Here is a 12,474-nt window from a genome sequence, read left to right on the forward strand (position 1 = left end):
TACCGGCTCGCCTTCCCCATTTGTGGGAAGGGCGGGCCTTGTATGCACTGCAGCCTGCTACAGGGATACCAAGATGGAAATCCAGGGGCTTTCTGATGCCCAAAACATTTACTATCAACATGGCGCCCCACGTAGAACAGGCTCGTCTCAGTTTAGGACAACGACACTTTCTCGCTCCATTTCGAACGAGAACGAAGCAGAGGAGAATTTGGAATCGAACGAACTGCAAAGCAACAACAACAATAGGCAGAGGACATCTCCATTTCGCCTGCTGGTAGAAAATGGCAGCGGTGTTTGCCTGCCCGTCTGCAAGCAGAACGGTAAAAATAATAGCCCTCTTCAAGCCCAAACTGCGAGTGTGGGACTCCGTAACGTGAATACTTTGAAAGAAAGGGAGCTAAACACACAACTGCCTCCACAAGATTTGAGGACGGGTTACAAATATGATGTTGAAAGTGGGGATAGCATATTGCAAATGGCGTTGCCTTTCTTTGAGGGGGAAGAGGAACATTCGCAGCAACTGCAAACTGCGGTTTTACGGCAGCAACATGAAGACGGCGCCTCCCTGTTGCAGTCATTGGCGAGCGAGAGCACGGCGGCCTACAGGAGCAACACCACGGTTAGCGCGAATAAAAACACCGAGGGATTGTATGTGGTTTTCAACATTGTCCAAGAGGATGGAAATGACACAAATAAAGACAGACTGGGGAATCCATCCAAAGATGGAGATACAATAATCGGTAAGAAGGCTGAAGATTCCAAAATCATTCCATGTAATTCGATGGAGGTTCAAAACACCAATGCCCTTATTGAATCAGACGAGAATTTGAACAATTTAGCAGGCAGGGCCTTGAAAATAACTGCTCCTCAGTGTAGTGCATTAATTTCAAGTTCAAATAGTGAGGGTGAGGCAACTGTACCGAATGAAAAACAGTCTATGTGTTATGAAACGGAGAATGAAAACGCTGTTTTGACAAACGAATATGACGATAACATATGCGGCCACCTTGACAACATTGACAGTAGCGCGGCAGACGAATTACTTTCTCAGCCCGAAGCTAGAGAACGCAGTGCCTTGATTTCAGAAAACACCTATATCGTGGAAATGAGCGACACGATGGACACTTCCGACTTCATTTCCGACCCTGGAACGAGCCTCTCTGCTTCCGCCAATGCAGATGGGGCCTCTGCCAACGAGACATTCTCTGGAACCATCATGATAAACAACCAAAGCATCATAGTAACCATAGAAAACGGGATACTGACTCTAGCAGCACCTCCAGAGGGTTACACCCACAAAGATGACGGAATGGTCGGCTTGAAGGAACATCTTGGAATGAAAGACAATGAGGACATAGTGCTTCTCAACTATGACAGCGGGACCAAATCCATTGGGAAAATCAGCAACGTGGCAGTTATTCGGACTGGTCACCACGAAGAGCCTAGGCTAGGCATGTCCGCAAGCGACTCAGAACTGGCTCTGGCTGACCACTGTTCATTGTCAGAGTTTGGCGCTTCTCTGGACTCGTGCCCAGTCATCAAGCAGGAGAGTGGGACACTGTGTGCCATAAGCGAGGGTGATTTGGTGTCCCTGCGCCCAGAGGGTTCTTTCGTCAACTGTGTCGACAACGACGACTTCCAGCCTGTCAGCTTCATCGGTGCTTCAGGGCTCTCCAAGAAAGGTGCCTTAGTCACAACGTACCGCTGCCCCCAGCCCGGCTGCCTCAGCACCTTCGACGCGCGCCAAAAGGTCAAGATGCACCTTCTCAACCACACTGAGGACCAGAGGCCCTTCAAATGCACCTTTGAGGGTTGCAGCTGGGCCTTCACCACCTCCTACAAGCTCAAACGCCACCTCCAGTCTCACGACAAAGTGCGGCCACACAAGTGCGAGTGGGAGGGCTGCGGCCGCCGCTTCACCACGGTCTACAACCTGAAGGCGCACGTGAAGCAGCACGACCAAGAGAACTCCTTCGTGTGCGAAATCTGCAGTGAGCGCTTCCGCAGTGCCACCCGGCTGACCAATCACCAGCGGGCCCATTTTGAACCCGAGAGGCCGCACAAGTGCGAGTTTCCAGGTGAGGCGAACGTTGTTCAGGTGAAATGACTGTTCAGAATGATGTTTCAAGTTTCAATGTCCTATGTGCTTGTGTAGTCAAATGCCTTCAACTCGAAAGGCATTTCACTGTACTTGTGCATGTTACATTGAAACTTGAATCAACATTCTGAACATTCATTTCACCTGAACAACTATTTAATGGGAAATTCCTTGGTAACAGAATGATGTTGAGACTCACATTTTCACATTCACTTTAAACAGTCTATATGCACGTGTATTCATATATATTTGCGTGGGTATTTAACCTCTCTGTGTGTGTGTGTGTGTCTCCTCAGGTTGTGAGAAGACCTTCATCACCTACAGTGCCCTATTCTCCCACAACCGCACACACTTCCGCGAGACGGGCCAGTTTACCTGCACCTATCCGGGCTGCGACAAGCGCTATGACAAGGCCTGCCGCCTCAAGATCCACATGCGCAGCCACACAGGTACTGCATAGTGATTGATATGTTTATATAGCCTTAACACTTTTCCAAAGGTCTGAGTGCACTTTACATTGTCATGATTAGCATCCACCTGAAATGTTCCCATACTACATCACGTTCAATTTTAACATTTAAGGTTGCTTAACGCTTTTTATAAGCTGAGCGAAAACTGCCACAGATGAATTTTGATCCAAAGTGACTAACAAAACTGTCAACACAAACTTCATGACCAAAAGTATGTGGACACCTGTTGTCGACCATCTCATTCCAATATTGTGGGCATTAATATGGAGTTGGTCCCTCCTTTGTTGCTTTAACAGCCTCCACTCTTCTGGGAAGGCTTTTCACTAGATATTGGAACACTGCTTCATGGACTTGCTTCCATTCAGCAAGAGCGTTAGCGAGGTCGGGCACTGATGTTGGGCGATTAGGCCTGACTCGCACTCGGTGTGCCAATTCATCCCAAACGTGCTCGATGGGGTTATGGTGGCTCTGTGCATGCCAGTCAAGTTCTTCCACACCGATCTCAACAAACCATTTCTGTATGGATGTTGCTTTGTGCACAGGGGCATTGACATGCTGAAACAGCATGGGCCTTCGACAAAGTTGGAGCACATAATAATAGTCTGGAATGTCATTCTAGGCTGTAGTGTTGATTTCCCTTCACTGGAACTAAGGGGCATAGTTCAAACCATGAAAAACAGCCCCAGACCATTATTCTTCTTCCACCAAACTTTACAGTTGGCACTATGCATTGAGGCAGGTAGCGTTCTCATGGCATCCCCAAAACCCAGATTCGTCGGTCGGACTGCCAGATGGTGAAGCGGTATTCAAAACTCCAGAGAACGCGTTTCCACTGCTCCAGCCGACATTTGGCATGGTGATCTTAAGCTTGTGTGCGGCTGCTCGGCCATGGAAACCCCATTTCATGAAGCACCCGACGACCAGTTTTTGTGCTGATGTTGCTTCCAGTGACAGTTTGAAACTCGGTAGTGAGTGTTGCAATCGAGGACAGACGATTTTTACGCTCATCAGCACTCGGTGGTCCCGTTCTGTGAGCTTGTGTGGCCTACCACTTTGCGGCTGAGCAGTAACAGCAGTTACAGTTTACTGGGGCAGCTCTAGCAGGGCAGAAGTTTTGACGAACTGACTTGTTACTAAGGAGTAATCTATAACGGTGCCATGTTGAAAGCCACTGAGCTCTTCAGTATGGCCATTCTACTGCCAATATTTTTCTTTGGAGGTTGTGTGCTCAAATTTGTACACCTTTCCGCCACGGTTGTGGCTGAAATAGCCAAATCCACTGTTTTGAAGGCGTATCCACATAGTGTATATTCTACTGCACTGTTGTAGCTAGTAACATAAGCATTTAGCTATACTTGCTATAACACCTGCAATTCTGTGTACACAACCAATAAATGCTCATATGATATTGATATCAAAACACAGACACAAATCCATATTATGTTGTCCATGTTTCACCAGTAGTATAGTTACTCATGCCTAGGCTAAGTCTCCTCTTTCGGTTTCAGGCGAGAGGCCATTCATCTGCGATTCAGAGGCCTGTGGCTGGTCCTTCACCAGCATGTCCAAGTTACTTAGGCACAAAAGGTAACTTAATGCTGTCCCTCACTCAACTTTCCATCCCTGAGTTGTTTAGGTATTGTGATGGTGTGGGTCCTCTGTTCTAGTTTAGGGCCTCTCATAACTGTCCTACCAAATTGTCACTCTTGTTTGAAAGTGTTGGATTTTTAGTTAGGAGTCATACACTTCCCTAATTGCTAATGCGGTAATAATAAAAAGGTAATTCATCATAAGTTTTATCCAAAGCATCTTGCCATTACAAAACACATACAGTTTTATGTGTTCCTTTCAGGAATGCCAGCAAACCCATAGCTCAAACTCCCTGAGCCATAGGAGTAAGCATTCCATTATATTTGTATACATATGACGAAAGAATTGAACCTTGGACCACATAGACCGCACCAACCCCACCCCCCCTGTTATTTCAGGAAGCATGATGACGACAGGCGCTTCACCTGCCCAGAGGAGGGCTGTGGCAAGTCCTTCACCCGGGCAGAGCACCTCAAGGGCCACAGCATCACCCACCTGGGCACCAAGCCCTTTGAGTGCCACGTAGACGGTAGGTGTCATCATGAGATAATCTAGGATCAGCGTTTGCCATAGTGAATAAGATTAGCCGACATGGACAGGGGAGGCACGATCCTAGTTCATCACTGCTATGGTCTATTCTGAGACGCTTTATGATTACGGGCCTTGTTCTCTTACCGCTGGCTTCGTCCTTTTATCCATGTAGGGTTAATCAAAACATCAATTTCCCCCTTTTAAAGTATTTTTGGACTGAACTGCTTTTGGTTGATCGTTGGATATGCCCTTCTCTCTAAAGGGCCTCTGATAAATGTGTCTTACGTGTGTGTGCCTGTGTAGGCTGCAGTGCCAAGTTCTCAGCACGGAGCAGCCTGTATATCCACTCGAAGAAGCACAAGCAAGACGCGGGCAGCCTGAGGATGTGTTGCCCCGTGGCCAACTGCAGCAAGCACTTTTCCTCCCGCAGTAGCCTCAAGAGCCACATGCTCAAACACCACCACCTCAGTCCCGGTACGGATCACACACACATACTCTGTTCCTCAAGAAACACATGTTCAAACACCCCTACTGCCTGTGTAATGACTGTCTCTCTTTCGTCCAATCAGATGTGCTAAGCCAGCTGGAGGCCACACCCACACTGACCCCCAGCAGTGAGTTGGTCAGCGGAGCCACTGCCACAGGAACTGGTTCGGGAGTCACCGGAAGCGACCAGCTTGCCAACCTGGACCTCAGCTCCCTGTTCTCTGCTGTGCTTGGGGGTCCTGTGCCCACCACCCACGGCGTCGGGGTGCCCGTGGGTAGCGCAGGGCCAGCAGGCTCCTTCGCCATGGACTTGTCCCTGGTCAGCTCAGGCATCCTCACCATCGACCCAGCCTCAGTTGGCACCACCCTGGGCACGTCCGGGCACGGTGCTACCATGGCCAAAGCTTCCGTGGACCCGCTAATCCTGGCGGCAGGGGCGGACATGGGCCACCTGGAGGGGACAGTGGGAGTCCTCCCCCCGCAGGGCACACTCAACCTGGACAACGTGCAGACAGCCACCCCCGAAGCCCTCAGCTCCCTTACGGCCCTGACCATGCAGGCTGCCACATCCACCGCAGACCACCATACACTCACACACACCCTCAGTTCCTCCAGCACATTGGCTGCCGAGCCCTCACCCCTGGCTGCGCCCCCTGGGCCCAAGCTCCTCTCGTCCCCCTCTAAGGTGACTGAGGCTGGAGGGAGCAGGGGTGGCAGCGGGCCTCTCTTGGGCTGTGTGGAGGTGCTGGGGCAGCAGGAGGGGGGCAAGGTGCTGACCCAGTTTGTGTTCCCTGGCAGTGGCTGCACGTTCAGCCCACAGAAAGAGCCTGAGCTCAGCCACAGCTCGGCAGTCTCGCCCTGCTCCTTCCTGGTGAGTGGCTTACTAACTAACGCTCTGGTTACAGCATTTGAAGAATGAAATTCAAATAACCGTGTTTTCCCTTAATTTGACATTCAATTGAGATAAGATGTTATTTGTCCTCGTTTCTATACATGTTCCGAGTCACAGCAATTGTTTCGTGTGTCATGTTTTTCCCCATCTGCCTTGTAGGAAAGTAGTGGCTCAGCGCGGACTGACTACAGAGCTATCCAGCTGGCCAAGAAGAGGAAACAGAGAGGCCCCACCGCCTGCTCAGGTAAATTTATATTCCACATTCCACTCACAATTTGGCTCATTTTTATTCATAGACCTAAATAAAGAGCATCATAGGAACTAGAGGTCGACCGATTATGATTTTTCAACGCCGATACCGATAATTGGAGGACCAAAAAAGCCGATACTGATCAATCGGCCAATTTTTATTTTATTTTATTTTTTTATTTAAAAAAATGTATTTATTTGTAATAATGACAATTACAACAATACTGAATTAACACTTATTTTAACTTAAAATAATACATCAATAAAATAAATGTAGCCTCAAGTAAATAATGAAACATGTTCAATTTGGTTTAAATAATGCAAAAACAAAGTGTTGGAGAAGAATGTAAAAGTGCAATATGTGCTATGTAAGAAAGCTAACGTTTTCAGTTCCTTGCTCAGAACATGAGAACATATGAAAGCTGGTGGTTCCTTTTAACATGAGTCTTCAATATTTCCAGGTAAGAAGTTTTAGGTTGTAGTTATTATAGGAATTATAGGACTATTTCCCTCAATACCATTTGTATTTCATCAACCTTTGACTATTGGATGTTCTTATAGGCACTTTAATATTGCCAGTGTAACAGTATAGCTTCCGTCCCTCTCCTCGCTCCTCTCTAGGCTCAAACCAGGAACACAACGACAGCCACCCTTGAGGCAGCGTTACCCATGTAGAGCAAGGGAAACGACCACTGCAAGGCTCAGAGCGAGTGACGTTTGAAACGCTATTAGCGCGCGCTAACTAGCTAGCCATTTCACTTCAGTTTAACCAGCCTCATCTCGGGAGTTGATAGGCTTGAATTCATAAACAGCGCAATGCTTGACGCACAACGAAGAGCTGCTGGCAAAACGCACAAAAGTGCCGTTTGAATGAATGTTTACGCGCCTGCTTCTGCCTACCACCGCTCAGTCAGATACTTAGAATCCTGTATGTTTGTATGCTCAGTCAGATTATACGCAATGCAGGACATGCTAGATAATATCTAGTAATATCATCAACCATGTGTAGTTAACCCACCGTTCCTAGGCCGTGAAAATGAAAACTTGAAATCGGCCCTAATTAATCGGCCATTCCGATTAATCGGTCAACCTCTAATAGGAACTTCTCATATGATTATGCTCCTGTTTTATCTGTCGTAGAGAAAGAGAGCATCATTAAAGATACGGTACTAGTCTCATATGATTTAGCCCCTAGTCGTAATAGTTTGAACTATTTAATCCTTTCTTGTTACAGGGAGCTTAGGATTGGGTCAGAGGAAGAGTAAAGGCGGGAAAGCCAGCAGTGCCTCAACGCCATTGGTTCCCACAAGCGCCCGTTTTGGGGAAGGTTCTGCAACTGCCAATGGGGGGCTGACTATCCGTGACCCTGTCACCGGAGCCCAGTATGTGCAGATCCAACTCTTGCAGGTTAGAAGGTTCCCCAACCAGGACATTTGGAACGTTTCATTTTTTTAAATTTATAATGCACAGACAAGAATGCTGATGAGAAAGGCATGTAATTACAGACCAAAATAAAATATACGAGTGTGTCCATGCATGACCTTTGGAATGTTTGAATCCTTTTTAATGTGATTTGTGGATTCAAATTAAGTATTTAAAGTGTGTGTGTGTGTGTCTAAGGACGACCCTCCCAGCGACGGGGATCTAGCCTTCCAGCTGAGCTCCCAGCCCTCCAGCTCCCACTCCCAACTCACCGTGGACCTTCCCGTCAACATCTTACAGGTGGGCTTTTTTTGCAGATAGAATTAGTAATACATTTTATTTGTGACTCGGTTTTCAAAAACCCCAAAATGCCAATGACTGTGCAGCCAAATTGCCGCGGACTGAAGCAATGTCCATCTAAGCTGCGCGCGTGCTCTGCAACTCACTTTTTTTGTGTGATTGAATCAACATTATATCAGCCCCTTTTCAATGCAACAAAACAAATCTAACTTTGCAAGATTGGGTCTGATTTTTGTTGCAAGGCCAGAGCGCAACAGAGTGAATGTGTCACCCATGAGTGGCCAATGGTGTTATAGAAGTACAAAATCATGAATTAATGTCAACCCCTTTTATAATGTAAAAATGTTTTTAAGCCTCATGCAGTGTAGGCCTGCATTGACGTGTAAGCTCGGGGATTTGAACTTGCAACCTTTCGGTTACTAGTCCAACGCTCTAACCACTAGGCTACCCTGCCACCCCAGCAGCACTTATCAGTGCTGCCACGTGATTGTTTTCCCTACACTCAGTACATTCCAAGCTTAATTGCATTGATCATATGCATTCCTCCTTCAGATACCCATTAATTTCTGGTGTAGACCATAGACTATGGCACACCTCATGTCTCTAGCATAACAAATTATTAATATATGAAGTTTAGAAATCTGATCCATCACTATAAATTGCCCCACAGTTGACAGTGCATGTCAGAGCAAAATCCAAGCCATGAGGTCAAAGGAATTGTCCGTAGAGCTCCGACACAGGATTGTGTCGAGACACAGATTTGGGGAAGGGTACCAAAATATATTTGAAGCATTGAAGAAAACAGTGGCCTCCATCATTCTTAAATGGAAAAATTTTGGAACCACCAAGACTCTTCCTAGAGCTGGCCGCCCGGCCAAACTGAGTAAACGGGTGAGAATGGCCTTGGTCATTGAGTTGACCAAGATCCCAATGGTCACACTGACAGAGCTCAAGAGTTCCTCTGTAGAGATAGGAGAACCTTCCAGAAGGACAATCATCTCTGCAGCACTCCACCTATTAGGCCGTTATGGTAGTGGCCAGACGGAAGCCAGTCCTCAGTAAAAGACACATGACAGCCCACTTGGAGTTTGCCAAAAGGCACCTAAAAGACTCTCAGACCATGATAAACTAGATTTGCTGGTCTGATGAAACCAAGATTGATCTCTTTGGCCTGAATGCCAAAGGTCACGTCTGGAGGAAACCTGGCACCATCCCTACGGTGAAGCATGGTGGTGGCATCATGCTGTGGGGATGTTTTTCAGCAGTAGGGACTGGGAGACTAGTCAGGATTGAGGGGAAAAGATTAACAGGGTAAAGTACAGAGATCCTCGATGAAAACCTGCTCCATCGTGCTCAGGACCTCAGACTGGGGTGAAGGTAAATCTTCCTACAGGACAATGCCAAGACAATGCAGGAGTGGCTTCGGGACAAGTCTCTGAATGTCCTTGAGTGGCCCAGCCAGAGCCCGGACTTGAACCTGATCAAACATCTCTGGAGACACCTGAAAATAGCTGTGCAGCAACGCAATCACTGCCAAAGGTGCTTCAAAGTACTGAGTAAAGGGTCTGAATACTTATATTAAAAATAAAATAATCACATTTACATATTTGCAAAAATGTCTTTGCTTTGTCATTATGGGGTATTGTGTGTAGATTGAGGTGGGAGAAAAAGGATTTTAGTACATTTTTGAATAAGGCTGTAACGTAACAAAATGTGGAAAAAGTCAAGGGGTCTGTATACTTTCCGAAGGCACTATAAGTCTGACAACACAGCTGACTGGCAAAAGTACAGTAAAATCAGAAATCACTTCGCTAAATAAAAAAGAAGAAACAATACTTTGGAACAAAGATGAATCATAGTAAAAAGCTCTGGAGTACTTTAAATTCAATTCTAGGCAAAAAATCCAACTGCTCCATCCTCCATTGAGGCAGATGGCTTGTTGCCAACCATTTTAATAACTTGTTTGTTGACAAGATTAGCAGACTTAGGTATGACCCGCAAAAATCAAATGCTGAGCCTTTACATTCATGCATAATAGACCAAATAATGAAAGACAAGCATTGTAGTTTTGCGTTCCACAAAGTGGGACTCAATAAGTCAAACCACCTGGTACCAACAATCTGGATGGTACCTTTCTGAGGTTGGTAGCAGAATAGATTGTGAATCCTGTTTGCCACATATTCGATTTTAAGCCTAGAAGACAGTGTGTGCCTTCAGACCTGGTGGAAGGCAAAGGGCATTCTGCTACATAAAAAAAGAAGAGCACCCTTTAATGGTACAATCAGTCTGTTACAAGTGCTTAGCAAACGTTTTGAAAAAATTGTTTGATGAAATAGTTATTTTACAGAAAACAGACTTCCAGCATGCTTATAGGGAAGGGCACTCAACATGCTCGGCACTGACAAAAATGACTCCTAATTGGCTGAAAGAAATTGATAGTAAGGAGATTGTGGGAGCTGTTTTGTTAGACTTCAGTGCAGCTTTCAATGTCATTGATCATAACCTATTGCTGAAAAAATGTGGGCGTTATAGATTTGCATCCTCTGCCTTATTATGGATTGAGAGTTACTTATCTAGTAGAACACAGGGTCTTCATTTAATCTAAGCCTCTCATGCAAATTCGGTTGTGTGATGTTCTGCAGGGCAGTACAAATGACCTTCCTCTGACCTTGAATAAAGCCTGTGTGTGTGTGTGTGCGCTGACAACTCGAACAGTATACACGTCGGCTGCAACAGTAAGACACGGAGACACTCAACACAGTCAGTTTTGGAATGTGTAATTAGCAATAGGCTGGTTCGAAATGTCTCGTACCAAAAGCATCATTTTTGGGACAAGTCACTCAATGCTGAACCTCATTTAGAGCTATTGAATAATGTGGCGATTGAGCAAGTTGAGATTAAACTGCTGGGTGTAACCCTAGATAGCAAGCTTTCATTGTCAAAACAGCTGTGTGGTCATGTGCTGCAAAGAAGGACATGCTGTAGGTGAATTGCAGTTGGCCATGACTGCATGGAACTCTCTGCCACCCCAGGTAACTCAAGTTAGCAATAAAACCTTTTTTTTTTTTTTTTTACCAAAAAACAGCAAAAGAACACCTTACTGCACAAAGGGGGCTGTGAAGAGACACAGCCATTGTATATATCTTGTATTGTAATTTGCACTGTACAATGTATTAGACCTAGATATTGTGTGTGTATATACTGATATGTAGGCTGTGTGATGTTTTAATGTCAGTGATTGGTGTGTTTGTACTGTAGTTAACATAAGTAAAGGAGTCATTTCTTTCTGCCTTTCCTCAGGAACCTCCTGCTTTGACAGAGGATGACAATGGCTCGGACAACTCCCAGTTCACAGGAAGCACCATCAACCTGCAGGACCTGGAGTGAGTAGAAGGGAGGAGATGGTTAGCCCAGAGCCAGGGATCAATGTCCTCTGAGAAAGATGAGGGCTAGTGGGGCGCTAGAGAAAATGGTGGATAATTGGGAGGCAGTGTTTTAACACAAGACATCCACCGTCCCCTGCCAACTCAACAGAGAAAACAACCTCACTCTCTCCAACAATGTTATGAGACTGATGTTAAAACAACATCTTCCTCTACAAGAAGATGGTTTCTTAATCTTTCCTGCATTCAATGTTTCTGATTATTTCTGGTGTGGGAAAACGCAAGATGAGAAAGTTCTGTATATCTGGGGTGTGGATGAAGTGGAACCCAGAACCAAATGCACCTTGGGATGAATTGAATCATAAATAAGGGAAAGTTACATTTGGGGACTTTATTTCTCTCACTTTATACTGTATTTCAGAAATCCCGTTTTGTACCACAATCATTATTGCGAGAGACTGTTGTGTTATTGCACATCCAGTAGGTCCCTCGTGTCTCTTGTCAAACTGACGTTTTGTCAGTCGCCGCTACGGTGCCATATTCTAGCCACTCGTTCGCAGTGTGCTGTTGTCAGAGCTTCTGTCTAGGAGGCCTTATAGACATGACATACTTTACTCCCAGAACCATTGAGCATATGCTTTTTGTTAGACTTTTATTTTGTTCTTACTATTTTCTTTTGGGGGGGGGGGGGTAGATTTATTTTTCTACTGCTGTCTTATATGAACTACGGTTGAGTGAGACTTGAGCGGTCCTTGTTGAAAACATGTTGCCGGTCCACTTGTTTATAATGTCTAATGCTTATCAATATGTCATGACTTCCATCTACTTGTTATTTATTATCTTTGGTTTACCAAATGGCTGAATCCAAACGCCAAGAGTTTGAATAAAGGATCAAAGCACAATTATATTTATTTTGTACTGTCTTTCTTTTGGTGTTTTTTATAGTATTTCTGTAGAACTTAGCTAAACCTAGACTTGATTAAGATTTCTATCTGGCTTTCCTGGTTTCACTCTGGGGTTATAGATTATAGGTTTACATTGACTCCAAAGAGG

At 45.6% G+C, this 12,474-nt stretch overlaps 1 protein-coding gene across 1 annotated transcript; it reads left to right on the forward strand.

Annotated features, from left to right (window-relative positions):
• Window positions 1–12: 12 nt before the first annotated feature.
• si:dkey-156n14.3 (zinc finger protein ZXDC) lies at window positions 13–12,328 on the forward strand. Its single transcript, XM_064965568.1, has 10 exons — window positions 13–2,078; window positions 2,395–2,547; window positions 4,077–4,155; window positions 4,557–4,687; window positions 4,993–5,163; window positions 5,259–6,046; window positions 6,227–6,311; window positions 7,551–7,723; window positions 7,937–8,038; window positions 11,339–12,328. Exons 1-10 carry the CDS (start codon window positions 74–76, stop codon window positions 11,423–11,425), a joined length of 3,774 nt encoding a protein of 1,257 aa, XP_064821640.1. The 5' UTR covers window positions 13–73; the 3' UTR covers window positions 11,426–12,328.
• The last annotated feature ends 146 nt before the right edge of the window (window positions 12,329–12,474 follow it).

Source organism: Oncorhynchus masou, chromosome 5, assembly GCF_036934945.1.
Source record: "Oncorhynchus masou masou isolate Uvic2021 chromosome 5, UVic_Omas_1.1, whole genome shotgun sequence".
NCBI lineage: Eukaryota > Metazoa > Chordata > Actinopteri > Salmoniformes > Salmonidae > Oncorhynchus > Oncorhynchus masou.